This window comes from Lachancea lanzarotensis, scaffold LALA0S02 (assembly GCF_000938715.1).
Source record: "Lachancea lanzarotensis genome assembly LALA0, scaffold LALA0S02, whole genome shotgun sequence".
Lineage (NCBI taxonomy): Eukaryota > Fungi > Ascomycota > Saccharomycetes > Saccharomycetales > Saccharomycetaceae > Lachancea > Lachancea lanzarotensis.
Genome location: NW_019212880.1, coordinates 96,421 through 116,345, shown reverse-complemented (window position 1 = coordinate 116,345; position 19,925 = coordinate 96,421). Strand labels below are relative to the sequence as shown.

At 44.2% G+C, this 19,925-nt stretch overlaps 8 protein-coding genes across 8 annotated transcripts; 2 read left to right on the top strand and 6 right to left on the bottom strand.

Moving 5' to 3' along the window:
• Positions 1 to 1,151: 1,151 nt before the first annotated feature.
• On the top strand, positions 1,152 to 2,537 carry LALA0_S02e01376g (LALA0S02e01376g1_1; the record flags this gene model as incomplete). The annotated part of the gene is made up of 1 exon (XM_022773592.1): positions 1,152 to 2,537. One exon carries the CDS (start codon positions 1,152 to 1,154, stop codon positions 2,535 to 2,537), a length of 1,386 nt encoding a protein of 461 aa, XP_022627103.1.
• A 267-nt stretch (positions 2,538 to 2,804) lies between these two features.
• IRC21 (LALA0S02e01354g1_1) lies at positions 2,805 to 3,362 on the bottom strand (the record flags this gene model as incomplete). The annotated part of the gene is made up of 1 exon (XM_022773591.1): positions 2,805 to 3,362. One exon carries the CDS (start codon positions 3,360 to 3,362, stop codon positions 2,805 to 2,807), a length of 558 nt encoding a protein of 185 aa, XP_022627102.1.
• A 356-nt stretch (positions 3,363 to 3,718) lies between these two features.
• On the bottom strand, positions 3,719 to 5,782 carry LALA0_S02e01332g (LALA0S02e01332g1_1; the record flags this gene model as incomplete). Its single annotated transcript, XM_022773590.1, has 1 exon — positions 3,719 to 5,782. One exon carries the CDS (start codon positions 5,780 to 5,782, stop codon positions 3,719 to 3,721), a length of 2,064 nt encoding a protein of 687 aa, XP_022627101.1.
• Positions 5,783 to 6,411: 629 nt separating this feature from the next.
• Positions 6,412 to 6,907, bottom strand: SDD2 (LALA0S02e01310g1_1; the record flags this gene model as incomplete). Its single annotated transcript, XM_022773589.1, has 2 exons — positions 6,412 to 6,739; positions 6,813 to 6,907. 2 exons carry the CDS (start codon positions 6,905 to 6,907, stop codon positions 6,412 to 6,414), a joined length of 423 nt encoding a protein of 140 aa, XP_022627100.1.
• Positions 6,908 to 8,361: 1,454 nt separating this feature from the next.
• Positions 8,362 to 10,320, top strand: RCO1 (LALA0S02e01288g1_1; the record flags this gene model as incomplete). Its single annotated transcript, XM_022773588.1, has 1 exon — positions 8,362 to 10,320. The coding sequence occupies one exon, from the start codon at positions 8,362 to 8,364 to the stop codon at positions 10,318 to 10,320; it is 1,959 nt and encodes a 652-aa protein (XP_022627099.1).
• A 78-nt stretch (positions 10,321 to 10,398) lies between these two features.
• Positions 10,399 to 14,202, bottom strand: PDS5 (LALA0S02e01266g1_1; the record flags this gene model as incomplete). The annotated part of the gene is made up of 1 exon (XM_022773586.1): positions 10,399 to 14,202. The coding sequence occupies one exon, from the start codon at positions 14,200 to 14,202 to the stop codon at positions 10,399 to 10,401; it is 3,804 nt and encodes a 1,267-aa protein (XP_022627098.1).
• A 424-nt stretch (positions 14,203 to 14,626) lies between these two features.
• Positions 14,627 to 16,507, bottom strand: LALA0_S02e01244g (LALA0S02e01244g1_1; the record flags this gene model as incomplete). The annotated part of the gene is made up of 1 exon (XM_022773585.1): positions 14,627 to 16,507. The coding sequence occupies one exon, from the start codon at positions 16,505 to 16,507 to the stop codon at positions 14,627 to 14,629; it is 1,881 nt and encodes a 626-aa protein (XP_022627097.1).
• Positions 16,508 to 16,782: 275 nt separating this feature from the next.
• Positions 16,783 to 19,914, bottom strand: TTI1 (LALA0S02e01222g1_1; the record flags this gene model as incomplete). The annotated part of the gene is made up of 1 exon (XM_022773584.1): positions 16,783 to 19,914. One exon carries the CDS (start codon positions 19,912 to 19,914, stop codon positions 16,783 to 16,785), a length of 3,132 nt encoding a protein of 1,043 aa, XP_022627096.1.
• Between the last annotated feature and the right edge of the window lie 11 nt (positions 19,915 to 19,925).

Genomic DNA, 19,925 nt, shown 5'->3' with positions numbered 1-19,925 from the left:
CTTGCATGATCAGCAGAGATTTCTATCGTGCTACAATATACACGGGAAGGGGATGGTTCTTAACTCCTGGCTGCTTGTGCAATGTACAGGAGGCTCAGAAGGATCTCTTCCCCAACTGGCACGACAGGGCCTTTCTACGCATCAGTATGAGTCCGATTTATGCCACTGGCTACCACGAGGCTCACAGACGGGTGTATGTAGCGACCAAGCTAATTTACGCAGGAGAGCCGCTACACCTTAGGGGGTAGGGGTGTATCGTTTCGAGTATCGAGAGTTCGCCCTCCTCCGTGCACAACCAGTTCTCGCAGCCAAGCCATCTATTGGAATACCAAAACCACGCGCGCATGATTTCTCAGCGTTCGCCTTTCATCACAGACCCCTTCGCGAACGGGCAAGTGGGACAGATAGCGTTCTGGAGAAAGTGCGACGCTAAAAAAAAAATCGGTTTGGCTCTTCCTAGGACTGACAGCGTGAGGCATCAGTTGCCTGCTTCTAGCAGGTAGCAGAACCAATGGAATGCGAGAATTTAGACAGGCGGGCGGGGGGCGAAAAAAAATTACAGAAAACAGAAAGGAGGGAAAAAAAATTTTGCTAAACACCTTCACATCAACAACTAAGCTCTTGCCCTACGATACGTCCATTTCTGGTAGCTTCTACAACAAGAGTTAACAGTGTTGATCATAGCCACTTCGCCTTAGCACTCTCGCGATTCAGAAAGGTGTGCAGAAATCATTTTCTGCCAGTCATTTATCCTCAAACGTTTGTGCCATTACTTCTTCGGCAAAAACATCCGGGAAACAGGCGTCAGTTCGTTTTACGTACGCACACATTACCGCACACTCACTTTGCTTCTTTTCCTTCCCGGTGCGCTCGTTGGTAAACAAACCAGCACGACAGAACATACATACAGCCTTTTCCAATCACCCTTGATAGGCAGTTGTCATAGACGGAGTCCCATAGTCGTCGCACGCACCTCTAATTCTGAATTCTCTCAGAGTTTACTGTTCGCTGAACCCAGCCCGCAGAACAACGTACCGCATTCACGCAAGCAGAGCTTCCCCCTGTTTCGTTCGTTCCCTTAGCACGGCAGCCTCTTCGCTCCGAACCTAATCGGCATAACGTGGTTAAGAAAATAAGATAACCTAGTCACAATGAACATCCCTAATATTAGCACCGGAATTTCACCACCTCCCTCTAAAGGCCTTTCGAACGCCGGAACCATTTCCAATACTAACCACAGCTTGCAGGATCAGTTGTTACCATACCCAGAATTGGATTCTGCGTCTGGTCACCATAATCATTCTTTGCAGTCGCATCTTTCAACACCGCAGCCAGACGACAGGTTGAAGCTTCAAGGCTTAGGAAATCACTTGTCGCATTTGCCACTGCAGCATTCTCTCCACCACCAACACCAGGACGTTTCAATACCCTCGGATTTATACGCTCAGGTCTTACAACCCCAGCTGCACAACGGTCAACAATACACACAGCAGCACAATCAGTACCAGCAGCTGTCTCAAGCACAACAAGCACAACAACAGCAATCACAACCACAGCTTCAACAACTCGACCAACAACAACAGCAGCAGCTACAGCAACAACAGCAACATCAACAGCAGCTACAACAGTTTCAGCTTCAACAACAACAACAGCAACAACAACAGCAGCAACAGCAACAGCAGCAGCAATCACAACAAGATTACCACCTCCATCCTCAACAACATCAAACCCAACACCAAGCTCAATCTCAGCAACACCCTCAGCACCAGCAACAATATTCAGACGTGATGTTCAACTCATTTTTGACGCAAATAGGGCAGAGGTCGATGAACAATGTTCTGAACACGTTTCAGCCTGCCGCGCACGGCATACCAGCGGCCATGGGCGCTGCTATCAATCAACCTGCACAAAGGTACTTCCATGCTGCCATGAACACTCCTTCAATGCTGGACTTGAGCCACCCTACCATGGTCCAGCCTACCCCTCATTTCCAGCTTCAGGTTCCACCTCCTGCTGCCAAGAAGATGTCGGCCAGTCAAAGTAGAATTGAGAAAAGGAAGCTACTAAAGAAGCAAGGACCCAAAAGGCCCTCTTCTGCATATTTCTTATTCTCCATGGCCGCTAGAGAGGATCTCGTAAGACAGTACCCAGATGCCAAAGTACCTGAGCTATCCAAGCTAGCATCCGCTAAGTGGAAAGAGATGACAGACGAGGATAAGAGGCCGTACCATGACAAGTTTAAGGTGAACTGGGAAAAGTATAGAGTCGCGAGAAAGGAATACGAATCAAACCTCCCTCCAAAGCGTCCATCTGGTCCTTTCATTCAGTTCACACAGGAGGTTCGTCCCAAGATAATCAGCGAAAATCCGGACAAAGATCTTATTGAAATCACCAAATTGATAGGTGAAAAGTGGCGCTCGTTGTCTCAGACCGACAAACAGGCGTATACAGAAACTTACAAAAGAAAACTTAAGGAGTGGGAAGAGCAGTACCCAGAGGAAAACACAGTCGTTGTTCCTCCTAAAATCGAGTCTTGAACTTGAATCAGAATCAAGAGTTAAGGCGAGGCACCAACCAAGTTCAAGTTCTTTACTGTGCTGGAGAGGAGATGTTTTCTCACCATGAAGTCCCAACAAGCCCATAAATATCATAGCCCTTCCTTGCAAAGCTTTTAATCGAATGTAAAACTATTTTTTTAATAGGCGTTTTCTCGTGGTAGACAATTGATGCAACTAGACCTTTGGAACAGGTAAACTTTATCATGTTGCATAGAAAACCCGACTTCGTCTTTCTATGAAAGTCGTCTATGGGATAAACCTCCCGATGTAGCTAGTCTCCAGAAACCTTTCATAGTTCACCCATCTATGGTATCTCTCAAAGGCGGCGGTACCATCCTTGCCAGCTGCGGACTTCAGAAGAATGTCAGATCCCCCGGGATGAAAATCCAGATATGCTGTGATACAGTATACCTTATTTCCCAAAACACACCAGCAATCGTCTGCGGTATTGTGCTGTTTCAAGTGCGCCATGGTGATTTTCAGAGGTGGGTATATCTTGAAAGATGGCACACCATGTTGTAAAGCCATCAACGCTTGAGGGCTATTGATCTTGGCGACTTCAGGATCTGAAAGCAGTTTCTTGATTCCTGTAATCAGTATTCCAGTTTTTCCTTTGTTATTGGAAAGCACGGACCAGTCCATGGCACTGTGGCCAGGCTTTAAAGCGACTTTATTTCTGTAGCCACCGCCTCGCAGCGTACTACAACCTGCCTGAGCCGGCGTACTCATCGTATTTGAGCTTGAAAAAGGCTTCATGAGTCTCGAAAATGCCGAATTATCGGAATTTTGTCCATTGGAGGCCATCACCGCTATGTTCCGGTTTGGCAGGTACTGTTGATGCGGTTAACTCGTGTAGTCTCTTGAATCTATGTTCTTCGAATTTAAATAAGTAGTAGTGAACTCGAGCTCATCGCTTGATTCGTTATAAACAACCAAGAACGACGAACACGAAGACTTAACAAATAACCAGCTTCGAACTCTCAAGGTGTGTGTTGTTCTCTCACCAACCAGGTTGGCTGATTCCAACACGAGTTGTGGGATTCCAATGGCTACTTTGACAGCTGAGAATATAGTTAAAAGTATAAGGTACATACATGTAAAAAGAGCTCTAGCTTATGTGAGCTTTCCATAAAAACACCGGGAAAATTGAAGTGAATCGTTTATATGCTACTTTTACCGGTTGAGCAACAAGTAGATGATTTGGAGGTAGGCAAGCCTGCTGCCTTTTGAGCATCGTCATAATAGACAGATTTGTTGAAATTGTTGTTGGCCAATGGAACGTCCAGAGCAGGGTTTCTTGTGAAGAACGATGCGGGCGTAACAAGGAACTGCAAGAAATCGGAAGTCATAACAGGGAATTGCTCGGTGACTGGAGGATGCGTCAATGCCAAAGTGGGCCATACAACGGTATCGGTATTTCTAACGCTTTCAGTACCATCAGCCCATTTGGAGAGACCAGTGTCACCCTGGGATTGGTTAGTAAATTCTCCGGCAGCATACAGCTGATTTTCGTGGTATTTACTAACCCAAAATTGTTTTGTAGCATAAAGAGCTCTCTTGACATTGTAGGAGTTTTTCGAAGCCATGATCATCTGTTTCGCTGGCATTTCAAATTTGTAGCCCACCGGTTTCTTAGTGACTGGGTTGATCGAGTTCTCGTTGATGACTTTGTAGGTACGGTTGGTGAATGGTGACTGTTCGATGTAGCCCGAGTTTTCAACAAACGTCCTTTCCTGGCGCGCACCAATGTTGTAAACATTCATTGGAGTATTTTCCTCCATAGGCACGTAATCGTCGTAAACCACCGTATTGTTGTCACCGTCTAGTCTGGTGTCGAAACGGAAAGACAACAAATGTTGATGGAAAGCCGCTGTCACACCAGGGCCCACGATTGTGGAAAAATCAGTCACAACACCTTCATCGTTAGGCATAGTGGATAAAATACCAGTGGCTCTCACTTGCACAGTAATGGCACCTGCTTGATCGAAAATATAATTCATGACATATTCGTAGTTTGCAACGGTTGCGATCGTCTGAATGACAAACTCTCTTCTTCTAGTGGTGACCGTGTTACCGTTACGGTAATTTTTGTGCAAATACAGGAGCCCATAGTCCTGTTCATGCATGCACACGGTGGATGGGACCAAGACAGGATTACCGTCTTGGTCACATCTCGTTAAGTCCAAATATTTGATTACACCCAAACAGTGACAACCCAGAGCTAACGAATTGGCACAATTACCGAATCCACAATCACCGAGGTCAAAAGCCTGCTTTCTGTGGTAAGGAGCACGAGGATCCATATAAGGAACTGTCATTTCGTTGTTAGCAATTCGGTAGAAAAGCGATCTGCCTTTGAAGAAGACATCGTAAATGGCCACACCTTCTCTGGCGTTGGTGCACACCCTGAATTCCCATCCTTGCCACTTGATTTTAGAGCCTTCAACTTCAAATGAAGCACCTTCGGGCTGTGAAACGATCAAGGGTTTCAAGCCTTCCCTCTCGGTGTAACCTTCAATGAGTTCTGGATGGTATTCCACCGTGTCCATCTGCTGGTAAGGCAGAGTGTCCCGGATGTATTTTTCGTCAGCGCCTGAAGGTAAGTAGTCCATTCTGACAAACTTGTGCGACAAATATTCGAAAACGGGCGAGAAACGCAGGGGAATTGAGTAGTGGTTTGCCTCTGGATGGTTGAGCTTCATGTACATATAAGCTTGGATGAGCGGAATTTTATCGTGGATAGAGTCCGTCCCGTACATCCAGGGCTCACACACCACTGTGTAGCCAAGATTCCCCAGACTTGCGTGTTTGTACTGCAAAGTATCGATCTTCAACTTCGCGATTTCTTCGAGCACAATTGGATGCTTCATAATCGCTTCTTCGACAGCACTCATGTCTTCTGGCAAAAGAGGGCCAATTGTGCCTTCTGGAGTTTCCTGGTTGGCTATCACCCGGTTGTCAGATACGTTTACCAAAGCTTTGTAGAGCGGCATTTTCTTGTTCAGGTAGTAGTAAGCATATGTTCGTCTAGGAATGTAGGGAAGCGGAGTTCCTGGGCTTTGGTTTCTTTCTACATTCAGGTACTCAATTGCTTGTTGCTTGGGAGGATCCAAACGGTCGATTTGAACAAAGTGGAGTTTGGCATCACCATTCAGATCTTTCAACAGCTTGGTTGTTGTTCTGATTTCGGAGTCCTGAACAGGGTCGAAGATATGTAGTGCCATAGCTATAAGAGAGCTTAGAAAAGGTGTTTTAGGTAATCTTAGAGGAAGGGAAACAGCTAGCTGGGAATCAAGACAGACAAGAAAGGGACGACCTGGTAATTCGGGGTCGCATTTATAGCTTACTTTTGATTCGAGATGAGCCGTATGTATCTCATATACTGATTTCGATACCGAGCGGGTTCTGATTCATATCTTACAGATAGATCTAATAGCGGTGAAACTTATCTTGATAGATAGCACGTGATCTCGAGATAAAGACCCAATTAGGATACTCGTCTCGAATACCCCAATCGGGTAATACTAACGTGGTCATAAAATACGAGAAATGTTGATATTAATTCCTGCGTATTTAATGATAGAAAACGTGACACCCAACGTGTATGGCAGATCACATGAATCGTGGACGCTACTAACCAAATATGCGTATTAGGCGAACAAAATGAGTTTGGAATGACTTTATATGTGCGGTGGTTCTGTGTTATATAGTCAAGGTGGGCCGCTCGCTAGCTACCGGATGGTATCACATTATAAGTAGATGACAAAAAATGGCTTTTCATGGAATGGCCACGTGTAAGACTGACGGAAGCCCTGAATGCGTAAACTTTATACAGCCCCGATTTAGCACCCGCCTAATCGAAAAAATCGTCATCATCATCATCGTCGTCATTCGTACCTCCAGTCACGTGTCCATGACTGTCCTTTGCATTGTGATGCACCTCATCCCGACGATCGAAAATGATCTTGGTAGAGTTTTTCCGGTTTTCGTCTCGGGCCACACCATTCAGAACCTCAACGATTTCTTGCTCCGATACTTTGCGCGTTATTTGGCCACGAGCTGCCAGTTGTTGTAAGTACGCTTCTACGGCGCGCACGCGGTCTGGACGAACGAGTGACACTCGTGAAAGACGCTCCAATGCTTGCGGTTGTAATAGAGCAGCAACTGCATCACCAGCAGGCCTGTAATCAAAATAGGGTTGTGTTAGTATAATGTAGTATCGTGTGATTCCGTATAATATGATCTGAAACTTACTTTTGGTCATTATTGGAATCACCACCGGAACCACCCGAATGACGCTTGAGTTCTTGTAATCTGGCTTCACGGATAGCTTGTAGTTCGGGATCCATCCTAATTGTGTCGTTTTTTACCCCGTTTGACTAAAGTGTAAACCTAACGCTGTAATTGGGACGAGATGATGAGTTGTTGATGTGATTATGTCAATTTTTCAAGATAAATTAAAATCGTAGGACGACGTGAAAAAGAAGAGTAGACAAAGTTGGTATTCATCGGCCCATTTTATCAGATTGAGGAGAAGCTCATGATTAAGAGTGAAAGTTGGAATTTGAGGTCTCCATGCCTTTTTTTTATGGGTCTGAAATAGGAGCTTTTTGCCTAAAAATTATCAATGTTGAGCTTTTAGTTTAAGAGATCACGTGCCCTGATGACAGCGACAGAAAATAACGAAAAACCCAGAAAACTGAACAAAACTGCGAATTTTAAGCGTCGTACCGTCTTTTTCACTCTCCATCAAATGACAGCGCTAGGTGTATTAATGAAAGTGTAAAATGAAACAAATAGCTATGTTTTCCCGCGTGAATTTTAGTGGAATGGTTTCATTTTGGCGGATGATGGAATTTACTGCTTAAGTGTATTATAGGCATCTCATTCATGGTAATGCAGTACGCAAAAATGGTTCTGAATCTCTACGCAACAAATGTCTGAATTCAATGGCCACGTAAAGCGGTATTATTGAAGTCAAACGTCAACTGAACCTCAGCTTGCGATTGAGATAACAATCCTCTAAATATTTTCTTTTCGAGTCGTACAGTAAATTAACGGACCTTTTTACAGTATCTTTGGAACTACTCGTGCCAAAAAACTCAGCTCTGGTTGCATTCCTTGGTAAAAATGTAGAACATCAATAATACTTTGCTAAAGCATTAAAACACTGACTAGACGTACCGCAAAATTAGCACTACATCTCAAGAGCCCTAGACCTCTTAAAACTCCATTCAAGTGTGTGCATTCTTTGAAAACATTGTTCGTTAATATTAGTTAAAGCATGGCAAATTAACGCAACAAATTTCGATGAAAAGCGGTTGAACTCCGGAACAATCCCACCAATTCCTAATGAGCCGAAATCTAACAACTTTAGGATCATTTCAACATATTCTCGTTGTATTCTCTAGAAGAGCGAATCACACATCGCTGTTCACGAAAGCATTAAATAATCAGTACTCTGGAAATTTAGTTCTTCAACTACAACATTTCGGCGCTCACCCAAACGATTTCTCCTCATCTAGCAGCACGTCCCAGGGCAATTTCGCACAAGGGTTTCCATTTTATAATTGCAAATTTAGAGTCTAGTTTGTGCCCCTGATTGTTACATTTCCAGATCGAAATTTCGCACATCACAACGGTATAAAAAGCTCGCATCAAACCATCAGACAGGACTAGCTGTTAATAAAAATTCCACAAGATTTGAAACCAAATAGTTTATTTGACTTTCTGGATTTCATTGTGGTTAATTTTGAAACCAAACTAGTGGGGATTTTCGGTTTATCAAAAAATCCTGAATTGCATGAACAGTTCCACAGACCAGTCACCGGCACCAGCATCAAGAGCTAGTAGTGCTTCATCTCGAAATGCAGATTCTTCGGTTGTTGGTGGATACAGAAGGGCCAGAAGAAGCATGACCTTAAATGTGGATTACAATTTAAAGAAAAGACGTATAATTCCAGCAGATGATTCCCTTTCTGCAAGTCGTCAAGAGTTGAAGAGTAACAGCGATTATAATGGTAATAGCATTTTGCCAAGCCCGTCTAACGAAGAACTCGCTGAACCTAAGGATGTTATAGTACACGATCCAGATGGACAGGTAAGTTTCAATGAACCAGAATCTCATGATCCCATTAACGGCATGACGGGCTTACCACTTGGTATGGGTCCTCCTGAAAAAGTGAAAAAGGAATCTTTTTGGTCCTATAAAAAAAATGGTGGAAACGGCACCAATGGGGTCGTGAGTTCCGGAAGTAGTGCTGGCAGTAGTAGCCAGACAGCGTCAATTTTGGAAAGCAGCATATATGAAAACCAACTGGAGACAAGTAAATCCGATGAGATCACACAACCTAGCTTCTTGCGAACTAATGCGATACCAAAAGACATTCATCGAACCAAGAGAAAGTATCGCAAAAAAACCGATTTGACCAACCACAGAAGCAAGCATTTCCCGCTACACACCAAGATAAAGGCCTCGGCTAATAAAGAAAACAAATTGTTTGGTCAAAACTCAATCACAAATCAAAAGGCCATCGCACCTCCAGTTGTATCATTTCCAAGCGCCACAGTTGAAAACGATGATTTCTGTTACAGTTGTCGACAACCCGGTATATTTTTGTGTTGCGACACCTGTCCGAAGTCTTTTCACTTCATGTGCTGCAATCCTCCGCTGGACCCGGACAATTTACCTGAAGGAGATTGGTCTTGCGCAGAGTGCCAGTTCAAGATGAGGTGTCCCAATAAATCTGCCGCTCATAAGCTGGAGAAAGAGTATCTGAGTGCTCTCGAAGCGAACGATGGAATTTCGCTTTTCGGCAAGCTGCTTTTCAAAGTAGAATTTACCAATCCTCGACAATTTCAGCTGGCAGTTCCAATCAGAGAGACTTTTGCAGATGTCAAAACCGGTAGCCACGGTGAATATACAGATGGGTCAATGCAGGAACCTCTGAACGAAAAGCAGATTCTTAACGCTTGCTATGGCCAGAGCTTAACAAAAATGGATCAATATAATCCTGATCAACACATAGATCCCGATTCAGGTGAATTGCTGGTATGTTTCAAGTGTCGTGAGACCAAGATGGGAACAATCGATCACCCAGAAAATGAGCGATTGATAACTAGATGTGATTTCTGTCGTACTCCCTGGCATCTAGATTGTATCCGTGACATACCACGATCGTCATTCAAAAATTTGGGCAGCAAATGGATGTGCCCTTTGCATGCGGATCCTTTAATTCCCAAACAGAAGAGAAGACTAGCTCGCCACCAAAAGTCCTACACGCCTTCTTCGACTTTGAACATTCCAAATAATGGCGACATAGATATTCTGCCGGATGAACTTTCTTTCCCGATGTCTAAAGAGACTCTAAATGATGGTAAGATAAACAGAGAGTTGGCCGTATTGAAGATTCCTGAATATTCAATCAAGCTGAAGTTTGTTGACAAGGTTTACAAAGCCAAGATGGCTGTAATGGAAAGACAATTTCATGAGCAAAAACTGCTTCTCGATAGTGCACTCGATACCGTGACAAAGACCGGACTAGCCAACTCAAAGATAGGTCCCTTCCTTTATTTTACGCTACACAACAATCGTCCTTTGCAAAAAATGTGGGATTTCAAAGAGCTTTGCGACGAAGCTGATAAGGAAGCTCAAGTATCACAGCTTCGAAGTGGTGAAATCAGTGAGCTCCTTGCGCTTCGAGCTATCCTGGAATCAAAATCGAAGAAAGAAGTTATAGAGTTTTTTGGTATGAATAAGTAACATCGAATAAATCTTAGCATATGAAAGCTGCCTAAAAGACAGGAGAGATTAGAACGTACAACAACGCAACTGACATATTTATTCGCTATCACTGCCGGGATCAGCATAGTCGATGGTGCGTTTCTGTCGAGAGCTTTTCCTCATATCCTCTGTAGGTCGCCGCAGATTTTTAGAAGGAACGTAGTTATCATCTTCGCTGAGTTCACCTGTGGTCTCCTCTATATGAGTTCCTGCGGAGACATTAATGCGCTTCTTGGATTGGCCCCTTTCTTCATGCATCGGTCTCTTGGTGCTCTGGACGATGCGCTGTCTCTGCATTGTTGGTCGTCTGTGCAAACGCAAAATCTGCATATTGATAGTCTTTTTTAGATCAGTTAGCGTATCAGGGTTCAAATAGGTGCCGAATATGTTTTTACGAGCATCTTCTATAGTATCAAAGGGCTCGAACAAATCTGAGGGTAGATTGAGCTTCCCAGGATATGAGGAGAGTGTCCATTGACAATAGTCTTTGAGTTGCCCTAACACTAGTTGAGCTAGTTCAGAAATCACATAAATGCCTTGTTCAGTCTCCGAACGTTCCCCACTTTGCACACCTGTCTTGTTTGTAGTATCATCAGAACTCTCCCCGACGCGATCTCTGTACTGCTTTATTCTCCCGGCTAAATAATACAGGAGAGCCAGGTTGGTAACGTTGGCAACAGCGTGAAAGTAATAGACCAAGTAACCGACCGCGGTGCTTAAACTATTGAAAAGAATCGCATCACTTCCTGCCAATCCTTCCGCAACATCGGGATGGTGAGCTATCAAATGAACGAATCTGGGCAAGGCTCTTTCAAAAAAAGTGCCTTTCTTGAAGCTCTCCCTGCTCAATGTGGAGTTTATCCACATTCGCGTACTTGTTTTCAAAGCTACATCGGGTTCATACGCTGTGAAAAAAATGAGGGGAAGGTACTTGATTGAAACGGTTTCGTCCCCTACGCAATCCTTCAGTTTCCCGATAAAGAGACTTCTGACTTCTATCGACTCGTCTTCCACAAGATTCACCAATCTGGAAATGTCGTCAGGCTTGATATAAGTGCTCGGCTGTGGAACTTTGGCCAATTTGAGGATCTGAAGCCCAGCTGTACACCTCAATTGATTCTGGTAATTGTTCGGGGTCGGGAAGTTCTCGCTACTTTCCATCACTAATTCACCGCCACTTGCAATCAGGTAAAAGAACAGTTTCAAAATTCGTGCAGTAAAGGCTTGGGCCATTTCATCACCTTCGAGTTCCGGCGCAAGAGCCCGTAACTTATTGCAGAATAATTTGAGTGACAGGATTTTCGAAGCAAGGGAACGGTAAGAATCATCGTTACATATATCATCAAAGGAGATCCAGTTCGGCTGTCCTTCTTTGTCACCAACCACTTGATTAGTTAAAAGAACATCTTTAATAAGTAAACTTACAATTTCAGTCGAATCACTTTCAAGCACCTCAGGCTGTTGCTTCAAAATTTGTGACAGTGCCATCAAATTGGCTGCAAAGCTGTGAGACTCGGGATTCAATGGTAAAATAGTCTCCTTTATTCTGAAGAAATGGCTACGCGGATCTTGCGAAAGGCCCAAAAGCTTCACCGCATACCTAGCCACAAGAATGGCTTCCCCTTTGGCCATTTCTTCTAATTTTTCCAAAAAGATAGGCTTTGCAGTGATGATGCATTCAGGCATGCTTTTGCTAACTTTGTAAAGGGTCTTCATGACCTCGCTTAAGGGAAGCGAAGTCCTTTTCAGCTGATTTGCATCTAGTGATAGTATTGTTTCCATCAATTGCTTCACCTGGCCTTTAAAAATTCGAGGCTTTATGGCAGAGATGCTGTCGACTAGTTGGCGTCTCAGAGAGTTTTCCTCATCATTGGCGTTATCTGACGCTGTCAGTAGTATTGATAAAGTGGAGATGTTGAATATGATAGGTGCAGATCTAAAAATCAAGACTCTGATCACTGAAGCAAAATTTTCTCTGGTAAACCGCGAATCAATTTTGACGCCTTTCCTTCGGAAAAGCTCAGGATCCTCAATTCTCTTGAAAAGCTCACTGACTGCATTCCTAACCGTGTTATTATTTGACATTTCATCAACAGCAACCTTGATGAGATGGTATAGTCTCCGATCATTGAGCTCATTGAAAGCGGCCAAAATTTCACGAACTTCAAATCTTGCCGGATATCCGAGGCTCACTACTTCTATTGTTTTTTCCAGTAAAGGTTTTGAAGAATTAGCCAACGAGACTTCATTTGAATGGCTGTTCTCGCAAAAGGTTATGAATTTATTAATGACGACGGACATTTGCTCCTGCCGCTTGTTGAAGGCATTGAATGATGCAGTCGCTTTTTTGTCAAAATTTCGCATCATTCTCACAACTCTGTCGACCAAACTTTGGGGGTCCGAATCCAAAGGTATGAATTTTTCGAACAGAATTTGGTCAATCTTCATGTTGATTTCCAGGTCGTTGATGTAGTAAAGATCGAAGAAGACAGAGGGAATTGTCTCTACTATTTCCCAAATCTCTCCGTTCTCCTCAGTCCTTGAAATTTGTTCCATAGACTCAACGTAGATTTTGGACACCACATCAATGCTAACTTCCCTTATATCAGCTCGTACCTCCCGCGTCAAATGTAGAAGTCCTGTGTAGACCGAGACGTTAGGTAAGCATTCCCAGAGCTTTTTTACCGGAACCTCTTCAAGGACTCTCACTGCACACAAGCGCACGTAATGATCGGAGTCTATGAGAGCTTTGGCGAGTCCCTTTGAAATATCAGTGGAAAGATCCGCTCGATCCACGAAAATGCCAGGTAGTTTGGATACCCAAGTTTGCCTGACTTGAGGGCTGATATCGGCCATTTTACTGAGCCAGACTTTGTAGACGTCGTTGTGGGCAACGTCGAAATTGATGAGAGAAGAGGTTTTCAACATTTCGCTCACGCAACCTGTAGCCGCTTCGCGAAAAAGCTCGTGGTCTGAACAAAGCAGTTGGTAGATAAAACCCGTTACAGACCCTACAAGATCAGGAGCGTATTTCCACAGTTCAGAAGTTAGCTTTCCAAGCTTGACCAACGTTTTATATTCAGAGGATACTTTCGTCTTTTCCTGACCATCGTTTTCGTTCAGAACTTCATACATTATTTCCGAATAGAATTTGATAAAGTGCCGCCCCAAACGATTAGAGTAGTTTTGACATATTGCAAGACTGAATTCGAAACTCGGGTCTTTCTTCACACTGAGACCACTGATGGTTTCCTTGTGTTTCTGAGATAAAAACTTATTGAAGACCAGCTTCAGCGCACGCATAGGCATTGTGTCACATTCTAAAATAACTTCTCCCAAGATTCCGGCTATGATGGCAAACAGCTTGTCTTGAATGCCATCACTTTTCGAGGAGTAGAAAATCTCAAATAGTTCTGTGACGAGTTGGGATGAATTAGGCAGATCCGTCAGGAGTACAATCGACCTATATTCCAGTAAATTAGTGACCAAATACGTTTGCATCGACACATAGCCGTTCTCAGGATCTTGCAAAAGACGAAACTGCTCTAAGAACAGCTGGAAAATTTCTGTGAGTTCTTTGTCTGTGTATGGAGCATCAGGAGCGTAGAGTCGCAGCATATCGCTCAAACAGCATGCTGTATAAGCTCTTACCCCATGGTCTTTGTGTTTCAGGATCTTTTTGTTGATGAGTTCTATCCTGTACTTGTCAACGCTCTTCAAATTAACTTCTTCTTGTTTCAGACCAGAGAGCTCTTCTTGAAGCTGAGACAATCTGTCCAGTAATTCTTGCACGGAGAAACTATCTTTGATAGTCGATATGATTGAGAAGTTAAACTCCAATCTCGTTGAAGACCTTACCATCGCGTCCAGCTACTTGTTTTTAGGTCTATGATTAGTTGCTGTAGATTGGTCAGACGCTGTTGAAACTTGTTGATCTCTGTTGTTTTATCGTTAAAATCATCCAGACGCGTCAAGTTTCAATAACTTTCGCGTTTGCTCGAAGCATTTTTCACGAACAAGTCCGATCACTGGCATAAGTAATTCAAAAAGATACTTGACGGGATGGCAAGCATGTTTCGATGCATTGCATCGTGGGATGTCCATAAAGAGCTGATTGGAATGTAAATAGTAGTCTCCTGTGATTTATAATGGCGCTTATACTGGCGCTTTATAGTTTCTTTATGCACTAGATTATTTCCTCAGGGTGGAATATTAAGACGGTATGTGGGGATGAGATGAAATGAGAAACGGCTGTATTGCTGTCTTGTGTGCTTACTTGTGCACTTTATGGGTACTCTTTCCCATCCCGGGCATTTTGATCAAAGCGTAGAGAGGTTTTGCTTGATATCGCTCGCCCGGGGGCAGTTGTTTCTGGCACATATGCAGATGATGGCCTGCGAGGAAAAGATGGTCCACTAGCGGTCGAAACATTTCTGGATCTGCAGCCTTGAGGCATGTCATTATCATTGTCTTCGTCCTCGTTATCGAAAGAACGCGGCACATCCGAAGCAACCCCTGTAATGGGGTCGACAGAATGAGAACCGCTCCGCGTCTTGGAGTTTGACTGGACGTAGCTATTAACATCTTGTGGTGTTCGGCTGATGACCGGGTGTAATTCTTGCGTGGTAATGGGTAAACGTCTTGTGTTTTCTTTTTCATCGCGAGAAAACCTTGATCCTAACCTTGTGATAGCTCTTTCTAATCTAGCACCCATCTTGGTTTCCATGACGTTCTCTGGCGTCTCTACGTTTGTGTCTGGCTGGATATGGCTGAGTGAGTAAGTTGTGAGCGTGTGCCGCAAGCTCGAACCCTGCTGCCCAGAAGGAGCATTCTGGTCTGATTTGGAGGTCCTTAATTTTCGTAAAATATTGGAACCATTGCTGGTAGAATGAGAAGGACGATTGGACCACATCCTGTTCACGCTTCGGTCCTGAAAGGATGTTTTCTGGGACACTGATGGGCGTGGGAGAGCCATCCCCTTGACAGGGAATACGCCAGCCGGCGTTCTCTGTGGGACTGAAGCATTTGATCGCACGCTTGCCATGGATCTATCCGTGCTTATCTTCCTCAAGGCTGAACCCTGCCGCATTGAAAAATTTGAATTTGAAGTTCTCATATCAGGCCTGTATTCAACGGGACGTTTGCTGGCACCGTTTGTATCGACTATCGAGGAGTCACTGCTGATGCATTCGAATGCATTTTTTTCGGGGCTGTTGCCTCCTTCTGCATCTTGTTCGCCCTCCTCTGCCTCCTCATCAACTTCTTCGGCTAGTTTCGTGGGCATCCTAACCACTCTGGAATCGACGTTAAGCTCAGGTTGTTCGTCTCTGACCTCTTGCTCCGGCAAAGACAGGCGCTTGCGGTCATTTTCCACACTAACAAGATGCATATAGAATGGTACAATGGCAGCAAAAGCACCGCCTCCCACAATATTTCCCAAAGTCGCAGCAACCATATGCTTCCAGATAAACCGGGAGACTGGTAAGTCGGCGCCATTTATCATGCCGATGGTAAGCATGAACATATCTGCAACAACATGTGTGAACCCCATCCCGACAAAACTGAAAATCGGGAGCACCAGCATCAGAAATTTGACATGGATTGGTTTAGCCATCATTTGCAGGTAAATGGCCAGACAGACATAAAAGTTTCCGGCAATGGCCTTTATGAAAGTTTTGATGAAATTGAATGAGTCCTTCTGTGCGACGTAAATGTGCGTCCATTTCACGAAATCAGGCGAACTAGTGACCGTTGACAAGTGACATATAACATACATCACGAATAAAGTGCCTCCCAGGTTACCTAGCCAGCTGAAAACCCAGCTTATCAGCAGATCGTATACTGACACGGCTCCTTGCAACACTCCGACCATGAAAAATAATATGTTGGAATTGAACAGGTCCGCCCCGTTGATCACAACGTAAAAGAGACCAATAGGGAACATCAATCCACCCAGAAAGTCTAATAATCCAGGATTCTGTTCGAAGACGCCAGGATTCATAGAGTGACATGCCGTGAAAAGCATACCACCAGTGCTAAAAAAAACACCACCCATGATAGAATTGCAAATCAAAACCTCCAATCGCAGTCTCGATTTCTTCATGGATGTGGCTACCACCGCTAGAGCTGTTTCATTAGGCGTGATGTAGTAGGCATCTTGAGTCATTTAGTTAAAAGAGATGCCAATAAATGGAAACTTCGAGGTTCGAGCTGGTCCCAAATTTTTGACAAGCCAAAGTAAACGGCGACGTGAATCGTGGTAGAGCTCTCACTGCTGCAACTGGTCGAAGACTTGAGCCTAAGTCTTTCGTTTCTCGCCCCATTTTTCAAAAACTTCAATGTTGTTCAGCATAGCATTGTCTGAATGCATGCACAGCACATGACCTATGGCATCACTTCGGTAAGCATTAGGCATGCAGGGAAGTGGCAGACTAGGCAGATCTAGACAAGGAAAGATGCCACCATATCTCCAAGAGTAAGTGAGCGAGATGAAACTGCTTCGGCAGGTAGAGCTAGCAGACAGACGTGAACCATCTCTCTAAGCTGGACATCTGATATGAATAGTTCTGTTCTGCTGATTCCTTCGAGCAGCATCTCGGCCAAAGATTTGTGCGCTTCTGTCGTGATGTTAGGAGGTAGTGTTTTGGCCCCATTCAGTGCTTTCACGCTTAAATTTCCCGAATTCAACTGTTTTCGAGTGATGTTCTGTAAAAGAACGGAGCCTTTTTTGTAAGCACCCCATAGATCAACAAATCTCTTGGTGACAAAATCACCGGAGTATTTGATCATCGCTGTTATGCCCTCAAGTGCTGGCTTCACCAGGGCAAAATCTCCACCCATAGAATTTTGCACGATTAGGTCCCATGACTTGGCGATTTGCGGGAGAAGCATGTCGTATTCCGTAGCAAGCATGGGGAATATTTGGCACGCCAATTGCAGAATCTGTACCTTCAACGGGCGCGATTCGTGGGTCAAAAGTCTGTCACCGTATCCTGCAATTTGTAAAAGTAGTCGGTACGAATCACGCGGGATTGGAGAGCTCCATTGTTTGGAGTCATTGTCAGCACCATCCTCGTTTTCAGGATGCTGAGACCCCTCCACGTTTTCCGATTCTTCATCTTCATCGTCTTCATCATCGCTATCCACTTCTCTCAACTTGGAGTTGAAAAATCCATCAAAATTGCTGGGGCCCGAGGCCTCGTCTTCCTCGAACGTTAGATTGTCCGCAGACTTGTAGTTTTTAAAACTATCCAAGAAATGCATAACATCCTGCATATTCTGCATTCCCCAGTTTTTAAAGCCATCTTGGGTTTTTTCTCCTGCTATAAGCTTTGGAATGCTCGTTTTCTTTTGTAGGTATGTTTTCGCCATCTCACCGACAACAATACCAAACAACTGAAAGAAATCCATGCACAAATCTTCATATCCATGATAGTAGTCCAAAAGTCTAAAAATGGTTTCAAGGACGTCTCTAAAACTTCTAATCGTTTCGTAGCCCCCAATTCGACAGATCACCATAAGCAAGGTAGCGACTCTTTGAGTCATGCAATTGCTCAATCTAGTGGAAATAGCATCAATCAAATAATCCATGTTTTCCCAAATCAGATCGCGGACCGAACCGCCGTAATGGCTTTGTGCAATTTCCATAGTGGTTGCCTGAGCGAAGTTTCTTATTGCGGGAGACGATGAGGCCAAGCAATCAACCACAGGAAAGAGCACATCGATCAGCTCCCCTTCAAACTCAGACCTCATCGAACTGTTCATTACCTTGACAGCATAAAGGCTAACCATGGCGTCCAATTCGTCATTATTTGTGATCGGGCGTCCATTCTGTGAAGCGCTGTTCAAAATCTCTAGACTGCTTTGTAATACCATGTAACATGCTTCTGGTACATCAGTGTTGTCATCATCAAGTACAAGAAACTCATCCAAACTATCTTCAATCGAGTTGGCTTGGTTCAGTGAGCCTTCGATCAGAAGACTCGATATCCATAATCCCACCGCTTTTCCACGTGTATCATCTGTGTAGCTCTTGGCCAATAGTCCCATCACCAAGCGGTTTGTTTCATTTTTGCCGCAGTAAGAACCTATGGCTTGGAAAAGATTAGACAGTGTTACTTCAAGACTCTTTGACACCTTCGGAAAGAGTTGTTGAAGCTGGGTAGTTTGAGTAAACAATTCTTGCCCCACGATTACCAGTGAACTTTGCTCCAGGACTTTTCCTTTGCTGAACCGCAGGTTTTTCTGTTCAAGGTACTCACTGAAAGATAGCTGCAATTGTGACACGGCTCTGTCAATCATATCATAATCACGCTCACCCTGCTGTTCCATTGCGGATACTGCCAAACCAAACCTCTTGAGGCCCTCCACGCTCTCAAACTGTATAGCTTTAGGGAACTCCGAAATTTGGTTTTCGAGGATGCGTTTGAGTGTATGTGAGTTTTCTTGCGGACCTAAAAGCACTGATGGCGATACTCTGGCGTCCAAGGAAGTGCTAACAAAGAGCTCAAGGCAATTATTGAGAGATAGATGACAATTTTGTTGTACGGTTTCCAAGAATTCTCTGACAGATTTGTTGATGCTATTGCTCTCCCTCTGCAAAAGTCTTGGAAGGACAGCCTCTAGGGCAGTTTTCACCTGGCCTGCCGTTGCGTTCAACCACTTGTTGTTTCTATGCAAATGTACATTACCGAACGAGCTTTCGTCAATTTGTCTGGTGACTATTGGATTTTGACTTGTTTCTGTAAGCCGTTGTTGTAGATCTGGAGTAGGAAGATCGGCGATGTGCAATCCTGTGTCAGAATATACTAAGGACAAAAGAGCGCCGAAAAGTCCCATTGTAGAGCACACCACACTGGCCTTGACGGTTAATCCTGGCTTCAAGAGCAATTTTGAAAATGTAGAAACGTTTCCCGGCAAAATGAATGAGATGACTTCACCATCGTGTAGCAACTCCACATATAATGTCCGTAGAGCTTCGATAGCCTGAAGTTGTAGATTCGCGTTTTCGTCATTGTCTCGCAAAATATCCAGTAAAATTATCACTGAGTGTCCCAGAGAAGGAAGAGACTTGGGATCACTGAAGTAGTTGTAGAAGTCACTAGATTTCTGTACCGCCAACGCTTTAAACAGCTTATTCAGCGCAATACAACCGGCTGACTGAAATTCCGCGGACTTGGCTAACAATTCCTTGTTTTCCTTGTCGTTACTTATCAAAAAATTGAGCAGCGGGAAGAGCTGTTGTGCTAACGCTAGTGGAAATGCACCAACCGATGACCACGACAACGATAATAAATGGCCCATGATGAGTAAAACCATTTCTGTTTGGCTTGTACCAAGACCCTGGTGCTGCAACAGGTGCGCTATGGGAACGAACACATAGTCTGCAAATGCTGGTGCCAGGTTGCTTTGGGTTTCCTCAAGTATCTCAAGTTCTTGTTCTACGGATCGCAGAGCATTGAGTAATGTTAAAGACTGAGGATTGAAAGAACTCGCTGGCAGGAAAGCTTCTCTCGATAGCTCTATACACGCTGGCCTAACCTTTTGGAAAAGTTCTGATTGCTGATGGGACATGTCGCCCTGTG